The sequence below is a fragment of the Manacus candei genome, unplaced genomic scaffold (genome assembly GCF_025592945.1).
Source record: "Manacus candei isolate 608988 ecotype Guabito, Panama unplaced genomic scaffold, ASM2559294v1 h1tg000033l, whole genome shotgun sequence".
Lineage (NCBI taxonomy): Eukaryota > Metazoa > Chordata > Aves > Passeriformes > Pipridae > Manacus > Manacus candei.
Window position 1 is genome coordinate 8,960,625 of NW_026138081.1, and position 27,409 is coordinate 8,988,033.

At 41.2% G+C, this 27,409-nt stretch overlaps 2 protein-coding genes across 3 annotated transcripts in view; both read left to right on the forward strand.

The window, feature by feature from the left end:
* Nucleotides 1–985: 985 nt before the first annotated feature.
* EXD1 (exonuclease 3'-5' domain containing 1) lies at nt 986–14,229 on the forward strand (the record flags this gene model as incomplete). Its single annotated transcript, XM_051792022.1, is given in 7 exon segments — nt 986–1,084; nt 2,344–2,406; nt 3,874–4,001; nt 5,241–5,462; nt 9,047–9,170; nt 12,648–12,801; nt 12,804–14,229. Coding segments are annotated over 7 exon segments (864 nt in total), but the record flags the coding sequence as incomplete, so codon positions are not given.
* Nucleotides 14,230–20,413: 6,184 nt separating this feature from the next.
* INO80 (INO80 complex ATPase subunit) overlaps nt 20,414–27,409 on the forward strand; it is a 68,604-nt gene continuing 61,608 nt past the window's right edge. Inside the window, exon 1 of one of the 2 annotated variants that reach the window (XM_051791867.1) lies at nt 20,414–20,557. The gene's annotated coding sequence lies outside the window, so the exon portion shown is untranslated. The remainder of the gene's footprint in view (nt 20,558–27,409) is intronic. The other variant, XM_051791868.1, reaches the window with a different exon arrangement.

The following is a 27,409-nucleotide window of genomic DNA, read 5'->3' on the forward strand; positions in this document are numbered from 1 at the left end:
AACTTCTCGTCGTGCTTGCTGCTGTCTTGTCTTCTTTCTCCCTGTTAAGTAACCCTAAGTTAACATATCTTTGAATAGTGGCACGGTAGCAAATTCGTGTGTTAATCTTTAAAATATACAGTTTTAGGTACAAGACTCTGCAGCTACATTTAAAGGCTGGTCACAAAGTGTTTTTACGTTTTATTATACTGACATAGGGATGGACATTATTTGAGCTCTATAATCATAATTGAATATTTTTATATCAGCATAAGGAAATTTATACTAAGAAGTCATATTTCCCGAGTATTCTTGACGTCAGGCTACCCTATTGTAGAAATTAAGCGCTTTTATGTGTGACGTCTTTCAGTCAGGTGAATGCTTGCATACTTTTTTTTTTTTTTGGTCCCGAAATGCTACCATTTTTTATGATTTTATAACTTGTGTTTGATTACAGTAAAGTTTCAGTGGATGCAACTATTTTACATATTGGTGAACTTGTATAATTGCCCTCCAATTACAGTAACTTAATTAATAATTACGGTAATGGATCAAATACGATTGAATCAATATAAATACTTACAGATATTTAAACCGTATTGTTCTTGGGCTCAGGTCAGGTACTTCATTCTTTGTACTTCGAACTCTAGCTTACCTTAAGATTGTTGCTGACCTTTGCAGTGAACACCACTTCAGGTTCTGCTTTCACCCTTTATTTTCAGAATAAATGTGAAATTTTATCTGAAATAAAGGCACTTTTGTGCAAAATAAGCTTTTTTTTGTGCAGCTTCAGGATCATCTTTAAGAGCCATGCACTTAGCACTAAGAGGTTGTTTTATATGCAGCAGTTCATTTTCTGAACACAGGTAGGGGGTATTGGATGAAGTATTTTCCTTTGCACATTTTATCAGCATTGAAGTCTTAATAATGTTATGATGTCTGTGTTATGTATGGTTGCCTTGCTCGTTCAGGTGCACTTCAGCTGTTGAAGGGAACAAACAAGTAGACACAGGCAGCAGATTGTGGCCCATGGAGTTCTCCTTGCATCTCCTTAGAGAGCCAGCTCAGAGCCTCAGACAGCTCAAAATACTGCCTCTCAGGTAATGTGGATATTACTCAAGCAGTGTAGTTAGTCTTTGTCAGATAATGTCTTTCCCAGACGCTGTTATCTCTTGGTTTCCCCGTATCAGAACAAGATGTATACTGAAAAAACAATGGTCACAGAAAGGTAGGTACAGAGCTCCTTATCTGCAGACATCAGAAGGAAACTCACCTGCTTACCAGAACGTTTATCTTGTAGCTCTTGTCCACTCTAAAAGTGGCTGAGCAGCACAGCTTATCTTCTGGAGAAATCAAAGTGCTTCAGCCAGTGAGATTTTCTCTCTGGTGACTGTTTTAATCTTATACTTGTTCCTGAAATGTATGTGGCATGACAGATACCACAAAGCTCAATAAGACTATTGCTCTTTGGATCTGTGCTGGCTGTCAGGTGCTTGCATTGATTTGGACATGTGGTTCCTGCTGTAACATATACAGGTGTGTACATATACAGGTGCAGATCCAAAATCAGCTTGTTTTGTTCTCATAGAGCTGTGACAAGAGTACAAGATCTGTATAGGCTAAAGAAAGGTTAGTTGCATTTAACTGGGTAGAGGGGGAGAAAATAGAATCATAGAATGTTTTGGGTTGGAAGGGACCTCAAAGGTCATCTAGTTCCAGGGACACCTTCCACTAGACCATGTTGCTCAGAGCCCCGTCCAGCCTGATTTTGAACACTTCCAGGGATAGGGCATCTGCAAGTACTTTATATAAAATACATACAGCACTTTTGTAGTTTTACAATAATCTACTGTTTGTACATTCTCCACAACTGAGATGTTAAGTTATTCAGCTATTTCACTGTCCATTCACTTTTATATTTAACAATTCAAATACCAAAATTACAGAAGTAACAAAAAATGAGCAAGGGTTGATGTGATCTGTCTGTTAGTTTTGTCTTTGCAACAGTCTTTCTCGTTCCCTAGACAAGGCTGGAAATTAGGGTGCTTTTTTTTTAAATGGATGTAATTTTTTTAACTGACACATTTTTTTTCATTTGGGTATCATAATGACAAAAGGTAATGCTGCAACTCACTTTTAAACAGACAATTTTTTGTTAAAAAACAGAATTGGAGTCATGCTCTAGACTGTATGCATTTGAATCAAACAGTTCAGGAATCTGGGTGTGTTTAGGAAGAAAAGAGGGAAGAATGACTAGCCCAACCAGAGAAGTAGAGTGATTCTACATCTAAAATACATACCTGGTGCAAAGTGCATTCAAGTTAGAGGAAGTGTCTAATGATTTTCTTCCCTTCATTTTAGAAGAAGGAAGAAAAGAATGCGGAGTTCACAGTTGTTGATTGTTTCCAGCAGAAATTTGACCCTGCAGTAAGTACTAGTGAAAGCTCTTATGCCATGTATATGACTTCTAGGCCAGTTCTGTTCTAATTGTCAGTACCCTTTGTCAGACTGTGGTGAGATTTGAGTAATAGGTAGTAAATGGCTTCTTTAAGTCACGTAGAAATGCTATCTCTGGTGGCATCAAAGAATAATTAAAGTGTGCATAAGAGTGCACTGCATGCGAGACTGCAGTGGATGTGTACAAATCTGCATCAGTGTGTGTTGGCTGCTGGTTTCAGACCCTATATCACCAGTAACTGAGGTGAAGAGTCAGTATTACTATTTAGTGAACACTTATTTTGTTTAGGAAGGGAGCAACATGAGAACTTGTTGCTATTTGGAGAGGAAATTGTGTTGGTTTTGCAGGTGTTTGGAACTCCAGAGATGACTGGAGATGACTGGACCTTTTTCTCTTAAATCATGTACAATAAAAAAGCAGACTTGGTAGAATCATAGAATACCCTGAATTGAAAGGGACTCACAAGAATCATTGAATCCGGCTCCTGGCCCAGCACGGGACAACCCTGAGGATCACATCATGTGTCCAAACGCTTCTTGAACTCTGTCAAGTTTGGTGCTGTGACCAGTTCCCTGGAGAGCCTGTTCCAGTGCACAACTACCCTCAGGGTGAAGAACCTTTTCCTAATATCCCACCTAAACCTCCCCTTACACAGATTCATGACATTCCCTCAGATCCTATCACTGATCCCCAGAAACAAGAGATCAGAAAGGCTTTGTTTAAAAACTTGGAATCAATGATAGATTTATTATTAAATTTAATAGTATTTTTTAGATCCTAAATTAGACCAGCAATGCTATAGGGTCCTCTATGCCATTTTGTCTTGCAGTAACATTGGTTGGGATTTGGGCTCTTTTTTTGGTAAACCTATTGTAACTACAGAGGAAGCTCTTTCCCACAGGAAGAGATGTCCCTGCTTACAGAGGAATCTAACTGTTGCTTGAAAAAGAAGCTGGTTTTTTATTTCCATTTATGCCTTCTACTCATGTTACATGCACTACAGGTTGCTTTTCTTAATTGTCTGAAATTTTTTTGTGTCTGTGAGAGTAACAGTTTTTTTCTTTTATACTTTGGAAAATGTGTTTTCCTTTTTTTCTAAGAGGAACACCTGCTTTATGTGATATGAATGTATCCTAAGGAAATTCTCTCTACTTAGGAGAATTTCTTGGGAGGAGTTCAGGGGAGTCCGTGTTCTTTAGTTATCTATATCCCTCCTAGACCTATCACTGATGCTTCTAGTTGTGGAATTTCCAGCTGTCTGTCTGTAACTGAAATGATGCTGTGTCTTTTTCTCGTGGATTACTATCCATCTGAGATTCATTGTGGTTTTGATCTTTTCAAATATGGATAATGACCAGAAAAATCACAGTTCACTATTTGTCCCTCTGCCTATCATTCTCTGGTGGTATTTATTTTATCCCTGTTTTCTTCATTAGGTGCTGCCCCTAAAACAGCAATGTGTTGTCAGAATAGCAGAAGAAGGTGTTAATTTGTGTCATCATGGAAAACTCTCATGGCCTGAAGTAAGAGACAGATACTTGCCAAAATGTGTTACTAAACAGGGGCATAATTGAGAAACATTTGAGGATTGCCCTGTGTTTAAGACTTACATAACTGTTCTGGTAATGGATATGATATCCTTTAAGAGAGATTAAGTATTTCATAAAAGACCTGTTACGGAAAGAATTATATAAGGTAATAGAATAATGAGTAAACTTGTGTGTAATATATACATTTGTTTATAGCAATGCAACAAATTTGGTTTGCATTCTTGTATACACGTAGAGCTATTGCAGTAGTACAGCTGTTGCCTATTAAAAAACTGCAAGACCTAATCACAATGCCAATATACTTGAAGGTGTAAAATCCATCTAAAGATGATACTGTGTCTTAGTTATCTGTGATGTTATAACTGTCTGAAGAGGAAGAGCCAGAAAGGAGAATAGCTTTATGTGATAGCTCAAAATCATCTTAGCTTATTTTTAAATAGATTTAAAAGTGAGTGTGTTTATCCAAAGTGAAAAATTGTGTGGGAGTTCATACTTCAGATTTAACCCTTTTATGCAGAAGTAAGTGTCCACAAAATGTTTGCTTTGGTATGGCTAAATTGCTTTCAGCTTTTGTTAAAAAGCTTTATGCTTCTGTTAAACCATTATGAATTTGAACATATGCAAAACTTAAATTTTAAAATCCATTTGAAAGGCTAGGATGGAAGATGATGTCCTCTATTTCTTCGGTAGTGGTCTTTGACAATGAAACAAATGTCATGGGCACAAGAATTTTGTTGGAAGTAATTCTGTAAAAATGTCACCATAATAGGTGTAGGAATTTGTTTTAAGTAGTGTGGTCTTGATATGTCTCAAAATGCATTATTTAACCATGTACAGTAGACAATTGTGTTGTTCTTTTCAATTATTGGGAAAATCTCTGAGCACCTCTGGAAAAAACAAGACTTGTTTATGAATTACCACTAAATAAACTAAACCCACTCTTCCCCACATAAGCCTGTACACAGGAGTTTATGGCTTATAGGCAACAGTGCAGTTTCTCCTAGTTGCAAATCCTCTGTTCTTCGGTCCCTCACTCATTTTCCCTGCAACTGAATTTGTTCTACACAGTAACAAAGAGGCATGTTTTTCTATTTGATACCTTTCTTCTGAGACCCCAGGCTTTCGAAAATGGATTAAAAAAATACATAAAACATATTGAAGGTAAAACATATAAAAACATATTGAAGGTAAGAGTACATGGTGTGTAAGGACATTTGTAGTGGCAGAGGTCATATACATATATAATAATCTAGCTGCACCAAAAAAAGTTGCAGTTGGATACAGGTTTCCTTGATAGCTCTGTTGCTTCAGATCATATATGACTGCTGGTATGTCTCAGACTCTCTCTTTCACCAGTACAGTGTCCTTCAGTGTCTTGGATACACAAGTACCCTTCAAATATTCTGGTTTGGAACAAAAGCTGCAACAAGAGAAACTTCAGGGCATTTTCTCAAAGAAGGTTTAACATTACTACAGTGTGACAGTTGTTGAACCATGTAAATGTTTGGTTTTGTTCTAGCTGAAAAGAAACAGCAGGCAAGGCTGATAGCATTATTTAGAACCTTGTGGAGACCCATTTTAAAAGGTAGGTAAGATCTAATACTAGCAGCAAGTTTAATGTGGTAAGATGTTTTAGCTGGTCTTGTTCAAACTTGGACCAACCTGAGGCTACAGTGACTTCACAGGGGCCGGGTCAGATTGGGCTTTATATTCTTTCTTATTCTTTCTGCGCCTTTCACAAGTGTAGAAACAGATTCAGACTACAGGTATCCAGCGCTGGGAATCATCTGCAGGTAAAAGCAGTGGTGAAAGTGAGAGAACAGGCCAGGTTATCACAAAAATCTCTTTCTGCTGGTGCTGGCCCTAGTAGTTGTGGTAATTAATATGTGACTAATGGGAGAATCAGATCCTTCTCAGAGAGAATAAAGTAACATAATGGCTATGATCTTTCATAATAGGCACGGATATTTTATACATGGTTATGTATGACTTGTCCTTGCATTTATACTGACTTTTCATTTCATAGATATGAGTGCCTATAGTAACTCCTCAAAGCTCTAATCTGACCTATTTAGTAAGCTTTATAAGGCTGATTAAATATCAGCCCGTGTAAAGTCTTGACTGTATGAAAAAGGTAGGACTGAAAATTCCCACCAGTGCTCCCAACTATACTGTCTAGAACATGTAACTGATACAGTGGAAATAATTAACCAGAACTATGCACCCTAGGGTCCAAGGTACACAGAATTGCACTTGTTGTTTTGTTTCTTGGTATGAGCTGACACACATGCTTTTCTTGCACTGATAGATCTCTAGGCTTAGAGGTGCAATTACTCTGATTTGTTGGCCTGAATCCTTCTAATGTAGGTACGCTACTGATGTGGTCTGATTTTGGCCACCCTGTAGTGTACATGATATTGTGGAATTATCTCATCTTCTACTCTGTACTTCTGGAACAAATAGCTGGGAGATACTTCTGAGCAAATTCTCACAGATGCTTTTTTGAAGCACTTCTTAGAGACAGCTTCCCAGTATTGTTAAAATGGGAACAGGCTGTGTGCACAAGTGAGATTCTGCTTAAAAAAGGCAGCAATGGATTTTAGAACTCTGGTTTACATGGGATCCTGCCTACATAATTTGAAAAATGTTATCCCTGGGTTTGGCCAGTTGTTTATTCCTTACCATAAGTAAACTAATGTAATTAACACACGATATAGAGAATGGCAGTATTCTGAGTTTCACTGTCTTTCCCATTGATGTTCTTATAGTACTTAAACATCACCTGTTGAAGTAACTTTTAATGATAAAGTTTGTGGAAGTTTGATACTATTTCACATTTGACTTCCTTGGGGGCAGGGGATGTGTCCCTGTTGGGCTATAGCAGCCTAAAAAGCTGCATAGTGAGCAGGCAACTGGCTGCTGTCAGTGCTTATAGACCTAATATTGCCTTCTGTGGCACTTCTATGCTGCATCAGGAGGCTGGAGCATCCTCACGCTGTGAAATCCTTGCCTGTTGTGTAAAATGTTGTTGGTTGCATATCTGTTTACTACCAAAAGAAATACCACAGTTTTTTCTAGAGGTTTGTGCTGAAAAAAATAAAGAAAATTTGACAGCTTGAGACTTTCCATAAGATAGAAGTCCATGCAAGGTTTAACCATAAAATGTACAAGTGAAGAAGTCACTGTTGCTGTCTGATTCCACAGATCAATGAATATGCACTACTTTTTAGCATGCTGTGGGTTTTCTGCCCTTAAATCCGTTAGCAAAGGATTTCACAGTGAAAGCTAAAACATTGCTTTTGTTGAGGGAAAGTTTATTCTATAACCTTGTTCATTCAGGTTAGAGTTTTTATTAATACTGATCACAAAGATACTTTTATTTCTGTTTAAATATTTAAGTATTTTCTCTTCTTATTTGGAAAGCATAGATTTTTTTTTTTTACTAGAAACTCTCTAACTATCTAGAATGTATTTCTACAGATTTGAACATCATCTTTGTTGTGATTTTGAGTAAAAGTAACTGACTGCTTGAGAAGGTCTATGCTGAGGTTCCTCTTCATCTGCATTTGGCCACTGAGAATGAAAAGCCAGAGAAGGTTTTAGTGGTCAGAAGTGGAATACAAAGGACAGTTCAGTAACAAGTGATGGAAACTTCCACTTTACCTAGTGATTTATGCTTATAATCTAGTAAAGGTCAGCTCTACCTGGATCTTCTCAATTTTTTTTTTTCTTTTCAATGAACTTATTGTTGCAGTTCCTTTCTCCACATATGTTTCCTGCCATTTTTCAGCTGGTGGTTGTAGTCTTCTTCCTTAGAAAATCAGTAAGTGGACTGGCTTAGCACTTTCTTCTAGTAGGCTTAACAAACACATGGCTTTTCTCCTAAAGAAGGCAGCAGTTATCTATTTGACTGGTGCCTCAGGGGCAGCTTTAGCATTATTAAGTCATATCAGGTTCTTTCCTATTGGACAGGAATAGATTTTTTTTTTCCACCAAAGAGGTTACAGATAAGTTAGGAATGGAGGGGGAGGGAGGTTAATCTTGGAATTTAGCCTCACTATAAGAGGCCAGTAGAGGCCAATTACAATTCTGTGCTCGCTACTGCAGGGGCTGAGCTGGTGCTGCCAAGCACTGTGTGGACAGGTCTAGGTAGCACATGGGCAGCATGTGCCAGAAAGCTCAAACAGTGGCTCTTGCAGTAAAACCAGGCTGACCTGTAAACTCATGGTGGTGTTAGTGGGATTGTAGATGTCTGCACAGAATGTTGGCTTAAGGTTTCTCAGGAGATAGTAGTAAGGAGAAAAGGGAGAAGTCAGTGGGGATTTCAGGGGACCTGAATGGGAATCTGGGCTTTTGAGTAGTGGAGGAAGTCAGAAGGGTAGGTTGTTCTAATGACAGATAGCTCAGTCTCAGGTTTTGACTGTGGATGCAGGTTTTTTATTTTTTCCTCTCCATTCCCCTGGTGAGTGGATTCTCTTCCAAGCATTCCTTTTCCATTGGGCTGTCAGGGCTGTTCCTACTTTTACTGCAAACAGGTAAAAAGGATGAAACCAGGATTAGAAACGAGCAAACACCATGACATGCTGTTGCTGCTGGAAGCTGTTGCCTGCTCTCTTCCTGGCTCTGTGTGCTGTCAAATACAAGTCTTACTGGCAAAATCAGGTTTTAGGCAAAAGGTTTATGACAACTTACATATTCTTTCATCATGTTTTCTTTATATTGCATAACTATTTTAGCGTTTGGATAAAAGGCAAAACCATAAGTATCCTGGGAAAGCATCAGTGTATGTTTACTCTCTCCTGTTACTGAGAGTGCTGAGCTAGAAGGAGCTGTAGATCCTTTTATGTAACTTAACAGCTTTAAGGAGTCAGATTACTATCTCTGCAACTGTATGCAATCAAAATGTTGAATTGTTTGTTTTGTGGCATACTTTACTTCTAATATGCATCTCCACTGTCAAACCTCCACATTCTTTGCCTTGGATTAATGGACGTTGGTCATGGCATATTGATGCTTTCCATCACAGGCTGCTGATGCTCTGCAGTTTTCAATGACAAAGGTGTGCTTTCCTTCCACACCGTGTCTGCACATTACAGGAGTGTTTGATGCAGCCCTTGAAGATACCTTCCAAATGGAATGCCATCCTGAAGTGCAGGCAGCAGTTGCCTTCAATGAGTGATTCAGTAAAGCACCTTCTGAAGACTCAGTTGTGAGCTGTGCTTTGCCTATTTTGAGACGCTTCTGTTAATTTGCTTTTTTTAAGAGCATGGCACTAAAAAGTGGTTGAATTGCTGCAGATAAGGACATTTTGTAACAATGACTTGGGAGACAGGTATAAGCCTTAGTTGGCATCAGGGCTGGTATTTCCTAATAACTCATTTGAAATTGAGGTTTTGAAGAACCACAAAGCTTGTACAATAGAGGATATATACAACTTGGGTAAAAAAATGTTCTGGATATCATAGAATATTTGACTAATTCTGAAACCTAGTTTCAACAGAGCAAGTTGGTTACAATGAATCCCGAGTCAAGCAGGGAAAAAGAGAACCTTTATTGCCAGCACTGTTAGAATGAAAAAATACTAGTGTAGTTCAGCAGCATTTGCCAAATCATTATTCTCTATTGTCCTTGTTTTTGTTTATCTTTCAGATGGGGACAAGCAAGGGAAAACTTGATGGGTCAAGAGCTCCTAAGATTTGGGGAACATAATCCTGATAAATAGACTATTTCATATGAAAGGGACCTACACTGAGCATCTAGTCCAACTGCCTGACCAGTTCAGGGCTGACAAGTTAAAGCCTGGTATTAAGGTCATTGCCCAAATGCCTCTAAAGCACTGGCACTGCCTCTTTAGGAAGCCTGTTCCAATGCTTCCTAATGTCCAGGCTAAAGCTCCCCTGGTACAGCTTGAACCATATCCATGTATCCTGTCACTGGATAGCAGGGAGAAGAGCTCAGTACCTCCCTCTCCCCGACTGGCTGGTGATGCCGTGTTTGATGCATCCCAAGGTGCCAGGGCACACTGCCAACTCACACTGAGCCTGCTGCCAACCAGGTCCCTATTTGCAGAGCTGCTCTCCAGCCACTCTCCCAATTTATACTTGTGTCCAATGTTATGCCATCCTAGATACATAATCTGGCATTTCAACTTGTAAAATTTCATCCCATTAATTGTAATCCAATGCTCCAATCTGTGTAGATTCCTCTGCAAGGCCTCTTGTCCCTCCAGAGTCAACAGCACCTCGCAGTTTGGTACCATCAGCAAACTTGCCAATGGTGCATTTAACTCCTGTATCTAGATTGGCGATAAATATACTGAACAGAACTGGCTCTGAAATTGAATCGTGAGGAATACCACTGGTATTCCTCAACTGGTGCATATTGACAGCCAGATGTATCCTCTGTTCATTAGAACCCTTTGAGCTCTGTCTGTCAGCCAGTTCTTCACCCAGAGCACCGTGAATCTGCTTATCCCACAGTTGGGCAACTCGTCCAGAAGTATGCTGAGGGACAGTATCAAAAGCCTTACTAAAATCCACAACCAGTGTGACCAGCAAGACCAGGGCAGTGATTATCCCCCTGTACTCATACTGGTGAGGCTGCATCTCCAGTACTGTGTCCAGTTTTGGGCCCCCCACAAGGACATTGAGGTGCTGGAGTGTGTCTAGAGAAGGGCAACAAAGCTGGTGAAGGGACTGGAGAAGAAGTCTCATGAGGAGTGGCTGAGGAAGCTGGAGTTGTTTAGCCCGGAGAAAAGGAGGCACATTCCCTACAACTACCTGAAAGGAGATTGTAACCAGGTGGGGGTCAGCTTCTTTTCTCTAGTAACAAGCAACAGGACAAGAGGAAATAGCCTCTAGTTGTCTCAGGGGAGTTTTAGATTGGATATTATAAAAGTTTCATCACTGAAAGGGTGGTCAGGCATTAGAATAAGCTACCCAGGGAAGTGGTGGTGTCACCACCCCTAAAAGTATTTAAAAGATGTGTGGATGTGGCACTTAGGGACACAGTTTAGTGGTGGACTTGGCAGTGCTGGGTTAACAGTTGGACTCAATGATCTTTGAGGTTTTTTCTAACTGAAATGATTCTCTGATTCTGTCCTTTTGCTGGGATTTTTAATTGCATGACCTTAATTTTTTTTGGGCCAGAGTGGTTGGGGTGGGGCTGGGGTCAGAAGACTTCCAAAGAAGCTATTAAATAAGGGAACTAGATGCTTAAGGAGACCTCAGTAGAGAGGCAGAATTTATTTACTGAAGAGGAACAATCTCTTTCCTACAAGAGTACTTTGTCTCCCTTCATACTAGTCTTGTAATTTCCACAGTAGATAGGAGTGGTTTTGCACTGCCTGTTCATGGACTTAAAATCTTTCTCAAAAGCCTGGATTAAATGCTATTTAATATTGCTATAAAAGCTACTCAGTGAAACCTGTAATTCGAACATAGCATTATCTTTATGTAAGTTTTAGAATTCAATATTGTCTCTCAAAATTTCTATTTTGAGAATTCTGTATGGCAAATCTAAGCCAAATGACATGTCTTCCTTAGTTTATTATCCTATTGCTCTGAAGACTAAAAGTGGAAAATGACTGTGTAATATTCATGTAATAAGTATACCAGTGTAAACCATTCTGTACTGACAGTTTTGCTCAGGGTACCACAGTCATGGTGTTTAACTGTTCTTCTAGTTTCAGTTGTGATTGCTGAAGATGTTACTATCATAGAAGGTTTTTTTTTTCCCTTTAGGTCTTTTAGCTCAGTTCTTAGGAATCCAACCTGGTTTCAGAGACAGATGGGAGAGAACTAGCATTAAATGCTGGAATGTATGTTGGTTTTTGGTTTGTGTTTTGGTTGGTTGGTTGGTTGCTTTTTTTTTAAGGAAGCAATCTCTCCTTCCAAACTTCTGCTTCTCCAACCTCTACAGGTTTGTACACAGATGGCCCCAGAAGCTGAAAGCATACAGTAGCACTGAAAGTAAAGATCAGCATCAGGAAGTATGTTGTAAACTGCAGAAGAATGTGATGATAAGCTTTGTTAAAATTTTTTCTACTTTAATAACTGTCCTGGTTTTGGCTGGGAGAGAGTACATTTTCTTCTTAGGAACTGGTATAGTGCTGTGGTTTTTGGATTTGGTATGAGAACACACCGATGTTTTGGCAGTTGCTGAGTAGTGCTTATCCTAAGCCAAGGACTTTTCTGTTTTCCGTGCTCTGCCAGTGAGGAGGTGCACAAAAAGCTGTGAGGGAGCATGGCCAGGACAGGTGATCCAAACTGGCCAAATCAATATTCCATACCACAGAATGTCATGCCCAGAATTTAAACTGGAGGAGATACCTGGAAGGGGGCCGATCGCTGCTTGGGGATGGGATACTGTGCATCACTTGTTTCTTTTGGGTTTTATTCCTCTCTTAGCCTCTCCTTACCATTACTATTATCATTATCATATATTATTATTGTTGTTGTTATTATCATCATCATTAGTATATTTTGTTTCAATTATTAAACTATTTTTATCTCAACTTAAAAGGTTTACCTCTTCTTTCCAATTCTCCTCCCTGCTGTGAGGGGGGTTGAGAGGAGTGAGCACGTGGCTGCGTGGTATATTACTGGTGGCTGGAATTAAACCGTAACAATAACTGTTTTCATTTGCTTTGGGATATACAGGAGAATCCTGACATATGGTTCTTGAGACTCTTCCCAGCTTCTCTGCTTAATGCACTTGTTCTGAACGCTATGTACCTCCTGCTGGTCCACTCATCTCTAATGGATAACTTGATGTCTGACCTATCAGCTGTAGCACATGGTTATTTTAATGCTTATTGGACTGTCCTGGAGATCACCTTGTGAGCACAAATGTAGGTATGTCTCTGCTTGTTTCTCTCGTAGTGATTTGATCTAAGGCTCTAATGGATAAATGCTGGAATGACTGAGCTACAGCAGCTTCCTTTTCACAGTGGTACACCCTCCTGTGTGCTACATACCTTGTTTCCTCTGTGCAGCAGCAAAAGTGATGGTGTCTGTATCTACCTAGCTCCCTTTCATATTAGTTCCTTAGCAGAATCCACCTCTAGTTAGCCTAGTGGATGGTGAGTGGCAGCTGTTAAAGCATGGGCACGGTCACCTGCACCTTCTGTTCGCTCTCCTCAGAGCCTGAGAACAGCTGGGCTCAATAGGGACAACGTACACGTGAGGAAATGAAGAGTAACAAGCAAATGTGATGTGTTGGTACCTGGAGCTGACAGGGTTGCTTTGTTTTGGTAAAAAATGTTTAGTCCTCACATCTTGTTCTATTTTTCTCCTAATCTGTCATCTTTACTGCTGAGCTGTTTTGCACACACTGGGTGTTTCTGAGTAACGTTTGTGAACCAAAGATTTTTATTTCTGTAAAAGCATCACTGAGTTATTTGGTCTTCCTAATTTATTTTCACATATATTATTTAAATCATTATTTTCATCTTTCGTTACACAGAACCATTAGTAGTGCATGCCCAGATACCTTGGAGGAGCTGGATGGTGGACACTACTGTAATTTTGAAATTTATTAACTTTCAACGTGGAAAGTGCAGGAAATGAGATTTTTGGTGAAGGAGCTTGACTTCTTGCACTATTGGAAAGAACAGGTCCATGCAAAGCAAACAAGCAGTGGTATTGATGTGGCCTTTTTTCTGTCTTCTCAATGAAATAATCTTATGAGGGCTTGCAGTAACTATGTAAGACATTGTTGGTATTAGATTTGGGTGCAAAGTGCATGGTCAAACATCCTCATTCACCACAGAGACTGAACTAACATGATTAAATCCTCTTAGTGCCTCATTCTTACAGTTGTAAATGTCTTGAAATATTTATTAGGGAAAGAGAATGAAGTTCTATCTTCATGAAAGAAATAGGGGTTTTTTCCTCCCTGGTTTAACAAAGCACTGAAGCACAGACTTGGATCCTTTGGGAATTACTTAAGAGCTCAGAGCAGTAAATCCCATTAATGAGGATTTAGAGATTAGATAACACAAGAGATCATAGTTGCTCCACAGATATAAGCGGTCATATCTGAAAACCTTTTCTTTTTAGAGGAAAGCTGCCAAAAAAAGAAGGTTGTTCATAGTTCATGAAAAAAAAATGAGCTGGACATGTGAATTTCCAATGTGCAATGCATGCAAAAGTAGGCATGACACAAGGGAAAAGAAGAGTCTGTTAAAGTGAAAACTACACATTCTGTTTTGCATTGGGCTATTTGTTTTCAGAATTTTTAAAGTGGTATTCAGGTTGTTGAAGACAATACCTTTGTAAATCCATTTATTCCATAAGATTAGCCAAGGAATTAATTTGATCCTTAGTATTTCAAATGCCATTTTGAAAATCTATTTAATATAACATCTGGTAATCATACTTTCTGCATTTTAAAGCTGTTGCCTTCTGAAGCAACTGCTTTAGAATTCCAGTATAGGGAGTAAAAGTAGCAATTTTCATCATCATTTCACTGTTAATAATTTTCTGTTGTTTCTATATCTTGTGAGAAGGTCACACAAATAAAAGTTTCTTCTACTTTATTTAAATCTGCTTGCAATACATATTTAAATGCAAAATATGGAGTGTGGTATAGTTAAATCTTGTCTATTACTTCTGTTTCTTCACTCAGTAAGTAAAAAAGTTAAGGGAATCCTTTGCAAGTTTGATGAGTTCAGCTAAATCCATTTTAAGGCAAGAAAGAAAAAACCACAAACCTTTAGTTTCTGCAACTTCTAAGTTTTCCAGCTAAGTCTGTATTATTTCCTTAAATCAAAAAGCCTTTATCCAGATCTGATTTCAGAATGAAGTAATAGTCACAGTACTTACCCCCCCCCCATTTATTGTAGTGCTTTTTCATGGTTGTTTAGAAGCTTATGCACCACTAAAATCTATGTTATGCCTTCTATACACTTTGTGGAGCAACAGTTGAAAGTTACCTGGAAAATGCTTTCAGTGGGCTATTTTACTTTTTACAATGACCAGTTACAATTTACACTTGTGCTCCACCTTGGACCCTTGGTGAACAGCAGTCTGGTGCTATGAGCTTGACTTCATCTTGGAGCCAGTGTCAACACTGGACTCCCTGTGCTTGATGACTGTGTTCTCCAGATGGGATCTGTTGCAGTTCCAATGCTACTGCAGCAGAAGTAATGGATCTCCTTGGATTCTGATACCTCTGCCAGGGAAAAATCTTGGAAATCTGAAGTATGTTATCTACTATGCTCTCTCCATGCTGGAGAACTGGAAGAGAGATGTCTGTTGCTGAAGCAGTACTGCAGCAAAGCCGAAGACAATAAATGCTCCAGGGCCATAAAGGTACCTTGCACTACTTCAGCTACTAAATTGGAAGGGGGATGTCACTCTTGAGTGAAAAGGAACCATCTGTGATACATCAAGCCCTTATTTGAAAGTTGTGGGAGCGAAAGTCACTAGGCAAGAGAGTCTCCAAGTTACCATGGCTTCTTTGATTTATAGGCACTTGGAGAAGATGACCAGATCAGGAAAATAACTTCTACTACTCCAGGTAAGGAAGCCTCTCCTGGGCCCTTCTCTGTTCTTTTCTAGTTTCTGGACTGTGCTATCTGAGCAGAATCACCAGGTCTTCAGCCTTTTGAAAAAGGTAAAGTTAGTTATGCAGATATGTCTTCTATTGTGCCTCTGGGCTACAGAGATGTTTGAGTATGTCCTACCTGACTGGAGCAATGAACAGAGCTGTGCTTCCCTGGCCTGCTCTTGTTTCCTCTGGTCTTACTGAGTGACATCATGTCACACAGAAGAATGCTTTTTTTTTTACTTCTCCCATTCCTCCAAACTTATGACACTCCCATGTAAACTATACTTACAAAACAAGTATACATACAGTTTCAATCATGAGACTTCATTAAAAATCAAATACTGAAGCTGGATGGATTACAGAGCCACACTTCTTCCTATCTCTAGCTGTCACATGTTGAATCTCAGCTCCTGGATCAGGGTTTACAACACTGAACTTCAGATTTGACTAGCATGGAAACATCCACCTTATCTTTCCCAGCTCACTGCCATATCCAGTTCATAATGCCAACAGATTTTGTGTGTAATAACAGCATCAGGATATACTTGATGAAAAAGATGCTTTAGCTTTCCAGTCTGAGGTGCCTGTGAATCGAATAATGCTGAGTAACAACCAATAATGTTGAATAATGACTACTGGGCAGTTACCTACTCTCTCATTCTCTTGTCTAATCAGGGTATTCAACCTTTGGAAGCAGATCAGGACCAGACTCTCTTTTTTCTCCTCTTGGAAACAGCAGCAAGCAAAAGTGAATATGCATAATCATGGAGTAAAAGCCAATCCAGTTCACTTGCCCTTATGGATCACTGCATCCACTGAGAGCTGGAGAAAGACAAATGTGAATAAGGCTGATGAATGTAATTGTCACCACCCTTTCTTGGGCTCTGTATGCCCAGTTGCTGCAGTCAGTTTTCCACATGCATATCTTGTTCTTCCCTGATAAGTTTCTGTATCCTCTAACAGGCCCCCATTAGTGGCAAAATACCAGAATCACCTTCTGGCTAAATGCACAGCTCCTACTAGGGCCAGATCATCCTTGTGGCCTTCAACATATTCAGGAGTGCTTGATTTCAGACTTATGCATAATTGCATGTGTCTAATTTATTAACAATGGTAAAGTACTGCCAGTGGTCCACAGCAGCCACAAATAATAATGCAACACTCTTTTTGATGTAGGAGAGAATGAAGAAGAAAATAGAGAAAACAAAATAACAAGGAAATAAAAAGAAAGCCATCTCATTCATCATGATAATTTTGGAAATGTATGTTGACACTTTCTGTGGTTTCTTGTGTCATCACCTGCAAGTAGTAGTTGGGTCTTCTGAATAGTGGACACACCCTCATAAGCAACTGACGTTTTACCCACAAACCAGATGCAAAGCAGTAACCACTTTGTTATCAAAACCCTCAGCTTCCCTCTTCAGGGTCTTTCAGAAACTGATAATCCTCCTTGCTGCTGAGGGGAGGAACCCAACACAGACTTCTCACCCTGAATGTCCATGCAGTTTCCTGCATTTTTGGCATAACGTCTGCCAGCAGTAGTTCTTGTGGATGCAGACACCCAGTAAAATGGGTGTCTGTGCCTCTGCAACTCTGTCACTAGAAAAGAGCTAGTAAAGGAGCTACATGTGCTACAGTTCTAACTCTCCTTGTAGATTCATATTGTGTTGTTAAGTACTTGGAAATGCAGGCATGTTCTCATGTTTAGGACTTAAATTCAAAGAACCAAACCCATCAGTGTAAAGAAGCAAATGTTCTAGAAGTGCAGAGCCATCTTGTTTAAGTGGTGATAGTTCACGCTCAGGGCTCTAGTACCACAGAGCACACCCCTGCAGAGTGTGCTTAAGTTTACTTAAGGTAAAGCTGCAGTAGACAAAATGCAGTGCAGTAGATTATACAAGATAACACAATCATCACATGTGACATGCATAAACTCTGTTGTTTAAATATAATTGCTCCTGAACCAGAGGTTTTCTTAATTGCCAGGTGAGTTGGGACTACACATAATGCATATTAATCTTTATGAACATACAGCCTGAATTTTCTGCAACTTGGCTTGAAATGGCTTGGGGCATGGATTACTCCACACTGTAGGGTACAGCAGCAGTTAGGAAGATGGATATGCATTATTCTGGTTAAACCAAACTGACAGTGGGGTGTTTTCAAGTAAGTGCTGCCTCTGCTTTTTTCTGTAATCCTGTCTAAATTATTTATCCTTCCTCTGGATCCATGCAAATTTTTAGACACAAGTTTGTAAGGTATGGCTTCCCTTTGCAAACACTGTGGTAATTCTTTTCCAATGCATCACATCTGTATATCCACTCATCTGTTATTAGTGTTTCTACCAATGTGCTTATACAGACATCTGACTTACCGGTGTGTTGTTTCCTCTATCTTTCTTGAGACCTTTAAACATTTACCAAGTTCCATCCCTGGGTATCAAGGCAGGTTTTAAGCAAGATACTATAGTTACTAGTTCATCTTCCACTGTTCAGGAATTTTAGGTGAAATCCATCATGATATTTGTCTTTCAAGTATCGGGATTAAACATTTATGGATAATCTGAAACTGATTTTGGGTACATAATGAATAGGTTTGGAATGGGAATCTCCATTTTCATGCTGAATCAAGACAAAAAAGTGGTTTTTACAGTGCTGCTTTTGCATTCTGATCATCACTTGGTTGACATTTTGTGCTCTTCTCATGTTTACAGATATCTTTTTATTAGTTGTTATATTTTTTAAAATATTATCAAACATAGTCTGTCCTGCCCTTTGTTTTTTTCTGTAACTTCTGGGATGTAGAAGAGTGGTCTGGAGTGTCTCTGTACAGGATACAAACTAACTGCTGAGGCCACCCTTCTCGGTAAGACACTGAGCTGCATTCTCAGCCTCTTCCAGGAAGTAAATCCCTGGCTCGAATTGTATTATGGAATAAGGATTTCCAGGGAGGGACTTGACAGTCTAATTGCATATGTGCCACTCTACTGATTTAAGTAGCAAATTCCTGGATAAACATGGTTGCAGCTTTTCCTTTGGTTCTCTTTTGGGACCAGCATAAAGAGAAGTAGTAAGATTGGAATGGAGTAATCACTCATTGATGCACAAGACTGAAAATTATAGTTTTCTTAAAGGAGAAAAAAAGGGGTTTTTTTTTGATGGTCCACAAGCCCTTGTCATGCTGCTCTGTCTAAGCTTGGTAAAAGTAACCAAACCGTGCACACTTCCCGAACACTGCCAGTTCCCGGCTGCAGTTAGGGACACAAGTACCACCACTAGTTCAGGACAACTCTAGTGAAGTTTTACTGGGGCAGTAGTGATGGTCTTATTTTTACTGCCTAGTAACTGTGTGTTATGGTTGAAGCCCAGCTGGCAACTAAACACCACAGAGGCACTCCCTCAATCTCCCTCCCCCAGTGGAATGGGGAGGAGAACTAAAAGTAAAACTTCTAGGTTCAGATAAGAACAGTTTAATAATTGAGACCGAAGTAAAACATAGTAAGAACGATAATAGAAAGGGAAAGAAAAACAAGTGACGCACAATACAATTGCTCACCACTTACTGACAGATGCCAGACTGCCCTTCTCAAACCCAGATTGGCCCCCCTTCCAGGTAACTCTCCTCAGTTTATATACTGGGCATGACATTTTATGGTAAGGAATATCCCTTTGGCCAGCTGGGATCAGTTGTCCTGGCCATGCTTCCTCACACAGTTTCTCTTTTGTGCACCTCCTCACTGTGCCAAAAATCCCAAACCAACAAAACTGTCCTTGACTTGGCATAAATGCAATTTAGCAAACCCCAAAACATCACTGTGATAACGTTATTTTAATTCTGAATCCAAAACTCAGCACTGCACCAGCTACTGAGAAGAAATTAACTCCCTCCCAGCCAAAACCAGGACGCGGTGGTGCCTACAGAGATGGAGTGACACAGCTTAGTCATGAACACAATTTTTATCTCCATGTACTAAGTGGTCTGGATTAATCACGCTTTTAAGGATTTGCGGTAAATATACTATTTAGTGGTTTGGGGAAGCAGCGGTGCCGAACAGCCGATGGCCACAGCGTGTTTTCACTGCAAAGCCTCTTCGCAATTAACCTTCGGGCCTATTTCGTCCTGGGCTCCTCTGATGCAACTCTTCGTGCATGACAAAGCGAAGACGGTGGAACGCACGTAGCCCCACGTGTTATAACCGTGACGGCGCCCCGGTTCCAGCGCCGTCAGCCCCGCACCGCTCCCGTCGGCCGCGGAGACCGGGCCGGCACAGGCCGCCTGCTGCGTGGTTGGAAGGGGCAGCCTCGGGGGACACGCAGGACGCCGCTCCCTGCCCGGCCCGGGACTGGCCCGGGGGTCCGAGCGGCGCCGCACCCGCCCCGCGGCGCCTCAAGGGCGACGGCGCGTCACTTCCGGGATGCACCCGCCTCCTCGCGCCAGCATCGCGAGACCCCGCCCCGCCTCGCGCGAGACTCGCTGGCTCACCCGCCGCCTCGGCCGAGTCCCTTCGGCAATTTCCGTCACCTCCAGACCCTACCAATCGGCCGCGGGAGCGCATCGATGAGCGCGCGCCCCCCGCGGGGTCCGTGCGGGCCCGAGCCCCGCGGTGCGGGCCCGGGTCCGTACGGCGGCCGCGGCGACGGGGGCGGGGCGGCGGGGCGAGGGTGCGGGGCCAGGGTGCCGGGGAGACATACGGGGTTCGATTGATCAGGCCTGGGCATGGCGCCTCTCCTCCCCCCCGCCATGGCTCCCCGTGTCCCTGCTCCTCTCCTCTCAGTGAGCGAAAGTGGCCGCCGCCGCCGTCCCAGCGCCCGCAGCCGCCGCCTCCTCCTCAGCACCAGCGCGGGCGCCATCTTGGCGAGGCAGGAGCCGGGAGCGCTCCGCGGCAGGAGACAGGCAACGCCAGCCCCGGCAACGCGGGGCGAGAGGCCGGGTGGAGCAAGCGGGGGAGCGAGCCCGGGAGACACCCCCAGCCCCCTGCCACCGCCGCCGCCGCCCCGCCGCCGGGCCCGCTACTCAGGTGAGCCACCGCGGCGACCGCGCAAGGACACGCGGAGCCGGGGCTACTGCGGACGACGATGGAAGCTCCAGGCGGGCAGGCCGCGGCTTCACCCCCCGCGCCGACCGGCGGCCGCAGCAGCCGGGCCTCTTCTTAAAGGGACAGGCCCCTTCCCCGCCCTGCCCGCCGGATGCGCCCCGCGGTACCGACGGGTGCGGAGCCGCTGCCCCCCCAACCCTCCCGGCCCGGAGCGGCCACCGGGCCCCGCCAGACGCGGGGAGTTGGGCGGGGAGAGGTGCGGGGGGGTGCGGGGGCGCCCCGCGCACCTGGGGGCGCACGTGCGGGCGGCGGCGCGTGCGCGGCGGGCGGAGAGGGGTGCGGGGGGGACGCCCGGCGAGGGCGGCGGCGCGGCCTGGCCGGGAGCGCCGCGTCACCGCCGGCAGCGCGCCCGCGGGAGCGCGCCCGGGGCCCGCCGGGGCCGGCGAAGCGCGGCCTCCCCCCTCCCCGGGAGCCGCGGGGGGGCCGGGCCGGGCCGGGCCGCGTCGCGTGTGGCGGCGCTGCCCGCACAGCCCTGCGGAGCGGGGACGGGGCTCCCCCGGCGCCCCCGGAATGACCGCCGGCACCTGCAGGAAGGGGCCGCCTGCCAGGCTGCTGTCGTTGTGCATGGAAAGTATCTCTCGGGTGTATATGAGGCACAGTTCAATGCTGTGCTTGCTCTGGTGAATGCACACACTAGGAAACACTTCTTTAAAGCTGGGGTGTAAAGTCTGCTCCTGTTTCACTGCAAACACAATCTAGCGCAATTTCTGCCCATAGTTTAACATCATACATTACTTTTTCCTTAGCTGTTGCCGATATTGCATGTTGAATTTCCGCCTCTACGGTGTTGCAGATGGTAATAAATTCCTTTAGTTTATTTTCGTCTTTACATGGAGAAAATGGTGCAAGTCAAGTTCCTTTTTTATAGTAAAATGTCTTTATGTGCATAATTAGAACTTTAGTTTCCTCTCTTACAAATACATCTACTGCATGCATTTGTAGAGGACACCTTATAGGCCTGTTTGTATGTGACCACCACATTTTTTAACTTACACGAATCAGAAATTATCTATTTGTGTTGTCACTTCTTTAATGTGTATGTATAACAGTATGTCATGACATTGGGAGTTTAGTAAGATAGTGCGGGAAAAGTACAAGAAATAGAACTTGGAGCTTTTCCCAATATCTTAAGAATTTTGCCTGTAATTCTTTTCTTCTCTATTTCTCACGTATATGTTGTTGAAGTTGCTTAAAATATTGCCTCACACTACTTGACCATTCAAATGAGCAGGTTTTATGCCATTCAGGTATAATGTAATAAGCTGTAAGTTCTATAATAAGCATGCTCTTTGACAGGCTAAATTACATGCCAGAGATTGGCTTAGATGGCAAGAAAAAAATGGTCTTAGAGCTTTTTTTGGACATAGTTCCCTTTTCATAGTCTCGGGTGGAGGGAGTAAAAACCAAACAAAACTGAAAACATTCATACAGTTGGTGTTTTGTGTGAGTGGCAATGTGTGAAGGTAGCTGTTGGTGCTGTTGTGTAGAGCAAAGGGTATAAATGCATTGCCAGAGGTCTCCACTAGTACCGTTAACTGCTCTTTGGGGAAAGAATTGCTCTAATTGAAAAATTAAATATTTAGATTTGTTTTTCTGCTAGTTTAAACATGGAAGCAGAGCTGTGACATGCCAGCTTTTGTGTTCAGTATGTTTTAAAGTATTCTGTTATTCACTTATGTGTACACTTCTGATACATTGTTGTATAGCTTTTCTTTTAAATAATAAACTGAGCCCTATCTGTTACTGTTCTTTTGGGCAATTGTAAAATTCAGAGCCGGTGCCCCACTGGCTCTTCTCTCTATTTAAAAGTGATTAAAAGGTGGAACATAGATCAGTGAAATGCTGTCTCATTCCTTGCAAAACAATATAAAACCTTACCACAAAAGCAAACCAGCAAAGTAAAGTATCTAGTTTACCTAGATTTCATTACTCAGAAAAGCAATTAAAATGGCTTTTTTAAATTTCAAACTGAAGTGATGCAAACTCACAGTTGAGTTTTTATATGCATGTCTTTTATTTGTTCAACTTGAGTTTAGTGAAGATTGAGGGCTTTAGGTTCATATGAAATATCTTATCTGCTTTTTTTAAAGCCGTAATCTCTCACGTACCCAAGTTATATTTAAGACACTGCCATTAAAAAAGACTGTATGGGAATTATGTTTTGCTTTAAAATCTGATATATAGTGTAGTCTGGAAAATGGTTGTTAGTGCAAGTGTACCTTTACCAAAGCAAGCTAAAATGTGAGCAGCGAAAAGAGAGCATATAATTCTCCTCCAAGCAAAATCCTTCTTTAAGTTTTTTATACCATCACAATTGTCTGTACTGGAGATTATGTGCTTGTAAAGAAGTCTGACAAAGATATGCCTGGCTGATAGTACTGTGCTAATGTAAGTTTTCCATACGGACCTTGACTGAGTCTTCTGTTTGAATATGTATATTTGTATCACAGTTTATTCTGGAGATCTTACTACAGGAAGATCTTAGAGTATTCTGCTATTCCAGGGAGAGTTTAATGTCTCAATTGTAAATTTCTTAAAGAACAAAAAGTATTTTAGATGTTTATATCAGTTTGGAAAAATCTCTCTCAATAAGTTGATGTCGAAACCGCTAAAGTTGCAAGATAACTAAGGTAGCATGGAAGCTTGTGTTCTTGCTCCCATTTTTAGTCCTGCACAATGGATAAAACTTTCAATGCTGTAAATAGAGAGATGAGGAATACATACTTTCTGGGATTTCAGGGGTTTGTCCACTTGGATGTTTTGTCGTTGTGCTTATGCTGATTGGACAGAGGAGAGAAAAGAAACTGCTTCTGTGGGCTGAATACTGGAACAAGTAAATAGTGGAGCTCACCTGCCAGCTGGTCACACTTCATATACATGCACTTCGTGTGTGGCAGGCGAGAATGAATTAGTTTTACCTGCCTGTTTTACCTTGCATTTGTCATAGGCTAAGAAGAGGTACTGTGCATTAGCTGCTATCTTGTACCTTTTCCTTCCGTGGCAGCTCGAGTTTGTGTATGTGCCCTCAGCTAGGAGTATAGTCATTATCATTATTTACTATGATGGTTAACATTAGGTGTAAAGAGCAGAAAAAATAACCCTTTGGGCCTTACCTGAGGTGTAGAGGTAACAGCAACTGAAGGGAAAACCCCCCAGAAACTCCTGGAAGAAAAAGTACTGCTTCAAAGAGCTCTGTAAAGCAAATCCCATCTAGCTTGCAGCTAGGCACAAGAACCAAATTTTGCATCTACCACTGACAAGTCTCCTGTTTAATTTGGTATCAGTAGGAAAAACTTACTGGACTTCCATTCAGAAATAGGCAGTGGATATTTGTTTAAATTGTGAGAATCTACTTCTAAAGCTGAGCTTCTTCATGAGACCACCAGTGTTTCTGCTGTTTGACTGGTGCAGGTTGATGGGTATAAAACTTAGAAACCTTGTTATGAAACCTAACTCTGCTCTCAGAATACATCCTTGGAGGATTCTTCTCCAATGCTGGATGTTGACTTACTGAGTAGGTGTTAGAATGGGCAGACTTGAAAAGACGAGAGTGAATGAAGAAACTCCTATATTAAAAGTGAACTAAGCAATGTGATTTAAAACAGGTTAAAGAAGGCTTCTTCAGAACTGAACTTAGATATTAAAAAAATACATATTATTATGGAAGTTATTTGCATGAAGTTTTTATATTCCTGATTATATTTTATGTATGCTTTTCATGATTCAGCAGTCCATATGATACAATTAAATGGTTTCAGCGTGACCTTCTGATTAAGAATTTAGAGGATTCAAAGTGCCAGCCGGGTAGTGCAGAAGTTATTTGTTTCCAAATTCCAGGTTTCTAAATTGTTAGAACTCTATGGGAGAGGAAGGGAGAAAGCAAATAGCTACTGAATTTGATACTGAAACTTAACATAAAATTGACGCGTATCAGTAAGAAAGTTGTGATGGCAAAAGGATTACTCTGCAGCATTCAGTCATTTTAGCACCTGTAACATATGAATATTTACCCAAATGTTTCATCAGTAGTGAAACCATTTCGAAAGTCTGTGTCTTTGCAATCCTACTTAAACTGTGAGTAGGCAGAAGGACAGATTTGTTTCAAAAATGGCAAAGAAAAGTAGAATGAATGTCATCACCATGTAAATCCACTGAGGCAATGTCTGTGTGATGTCCTGAACGCTGTTACCTACCATAGTGGATCAGGCTTTGTGCCTCTCTCTTGTTCCCATCTTCTCTTGTTGCAGTATTCAAGCAAGTTTTGCCATTGGAAATCTTTGTTTCTTAAAACCTAGAGTGGAAACAAAAGAACAGAGAATGAAGAGATGTCTGTCCCTTACTTTCCGTATTATTACTTTGATCGTCAGAGAAGCACTGTGTGACTGTTAGCATGAATAAATGAAAGGGCTGAATTCAGTGTCTAAACTATTCTCTATTCAAATGTGCTTGTGTAACACTTACTAAATTTGTTTTGGGCATTGTAAATATATTTAAGAATATTGTTAAGTTCTCCTGTGTTTGTTTATTTATTTATTTGGTGGGTGGGATATAGACCAGTAACTGTTTTGGGGGCAAGAGTAATTAAAATAGGAAGACAAGCAAAGGCATGTCTCTTTATATGGGTGAAATGCACTATGTCAGCTTAAGAAGGACTTTATTAAATGTGGAAATGTAAGGTTTCCTGATCTGGAAAGTAATATTTAAGAGCATAGGTATCTGAAAAAAAGTAAGGATGAGACCGTTACTTAGTGTGTAAGTGTACGTGCTTAGCATACTGTACACAACAAGGGGATTTAATATATTAAAATACAGAGTAAAACCTCCTCTTTACAATAACTGTAGTCACTGCAGATGGAGGATATTATCACTTGCTCTTATGCTTGCCTGGGAATTCTGTGCAGTACCAATGAACCACTCCTGAGAAAATATCTTAGTTTTCTACTTACTAAACACAGCTGTCAGCATCTTCTTATGATAGGGTCATTTGTCTCTTACAAGTAAAGAAATATTCTCCTGCTGGGTTATCTCCTAAACTGTATGAGCATGGAGGCAGATAAGCACTGTGGGAGCAGGGGCACTGATCCAGTTGGGTAGAACCACGTAGACCAATACTTGAGCAAGTGTGTCTGGGCAGCTAGAATAGCATCCAGTTATTCATTGTGGATCAGGAAGATGGTTGTGTTTATTTTGCCTCTGGCCTGTTTACTGTCCTGCAGTTAAAAACTTGACCTCAAATCTATCTTATTTCTTTTCCTTTATTTTGTTCTTAAGCTTGTATAGTTCTGTGAGGGCAAGGCTCATTGTAGGGCAGTAGAGTGCGTTTGTTTTTTTATCTTCCTCAGAGGCCATGAATCCAAATCAAGTCGTGTGTGCTTTATGCCCTTTGGGGCACATTTTTTTCCCCACAGCGCTGAGAGGACCGGTGAGGTTTGGGAACATGGTTTTCTGCAAAGAGCAGACAGGTGAAAGATGCCACGTGGTTCTGAGTTCACCATGTTAATATAGCACGTGCTCTTGTTGATAGATTTTGAAATGGAGTGATAAAAGGACTCACCATACTTTTTCTGATATTGTACTAGGGATAGATTCTTGCCCCTATAAAATATATCATTTTTATTGGTGTTCTGAAGGAAAACCAGTTTCACCTTCATGGTATCCTTTTCTATCACCTCTTGAGTGATTTCTTCCGTTAGAGATGGAAGTTTCATGTTTCCTCTCATTTTTTAACCCTTTTACTTCATTTCTTCATGGAAAGCATTGCCAAACACTGGAACAGGCTGCCCAGGGAAGAGGTTGAGTCACTGTCCCTGGAGGTATTTGAAAGGTGTGTGGATATGGCACCTGGGGACATTGTTTAGTGGTGGATTTGGCACTATTGGGCTAGCAGTTGGACTCGATGGTCTTAGAGATCTTTTCTAACCTAAATGAATCTATGGTTCATAGCCCTGTCTCTTGGAAGACAGTTTTTGATTTTAGGGTGGGTTTGTTCATTTTTCCTTTTGTTTTCCGTTTGATTGATTGGTTGGTTGGGTTTTTAAATGGCTATTAAGCACTATGACATATGTGGATGAAAGTTGCTTGGAAAGTGCATCTCACTACCCTTACAAGGAAAGTTTTCAGGTGTTCTGATAAGCTTTGCTGGAAATGGGTATTTGGTAACTGAGGTCAACCATTCAATTGCTGTCAGGTATGCAAAGACTTGATATATGGAAAGCTGAACCTAGATAGCTTCAGTCTAAAAATGTTTTTTAGATCAGAGCTGGTATCCTGTCTAATGGCTTCTGGTATGTTATTGGTTATTCTCTGTGGATAAGGATGTTAACACTGAGTATTTATTAAGAAATAATAAAATTTGCTCTTGTTCAACCACAGCTATTAGTCTCAAGGTGAGAATCACTTATCGTAGTTTCTTTTTACTTTAGAAGATCTAAAACTGTTCTATAATTTTTGAGAATAAAAGACTTGAAAAAGGTTAGGTGCTGGGTTTCGGACTGTATATGTGAAGAAAAAACAGTTTGAAGATTGGGTACCCAATCTGCATGTTCACTTATATAAGCATAAAACAATTTAGTTACCGATTTAATAATTGAACAAATATAAAATGTCTTTAAATAAATTGATGTGAAGTTTGCTTCAGTTTTTGTAGTATTTTTAAGAAGTGACAGAAACCAGAAGAATCCTTCAGAAGAGCAACTAATCTAGATCTGATTAAAGCTGACTGGTTTTAATTTGAGAAACCTGTTCTAGTGGGAAGTGTCTCTGCCCGTGACAGAG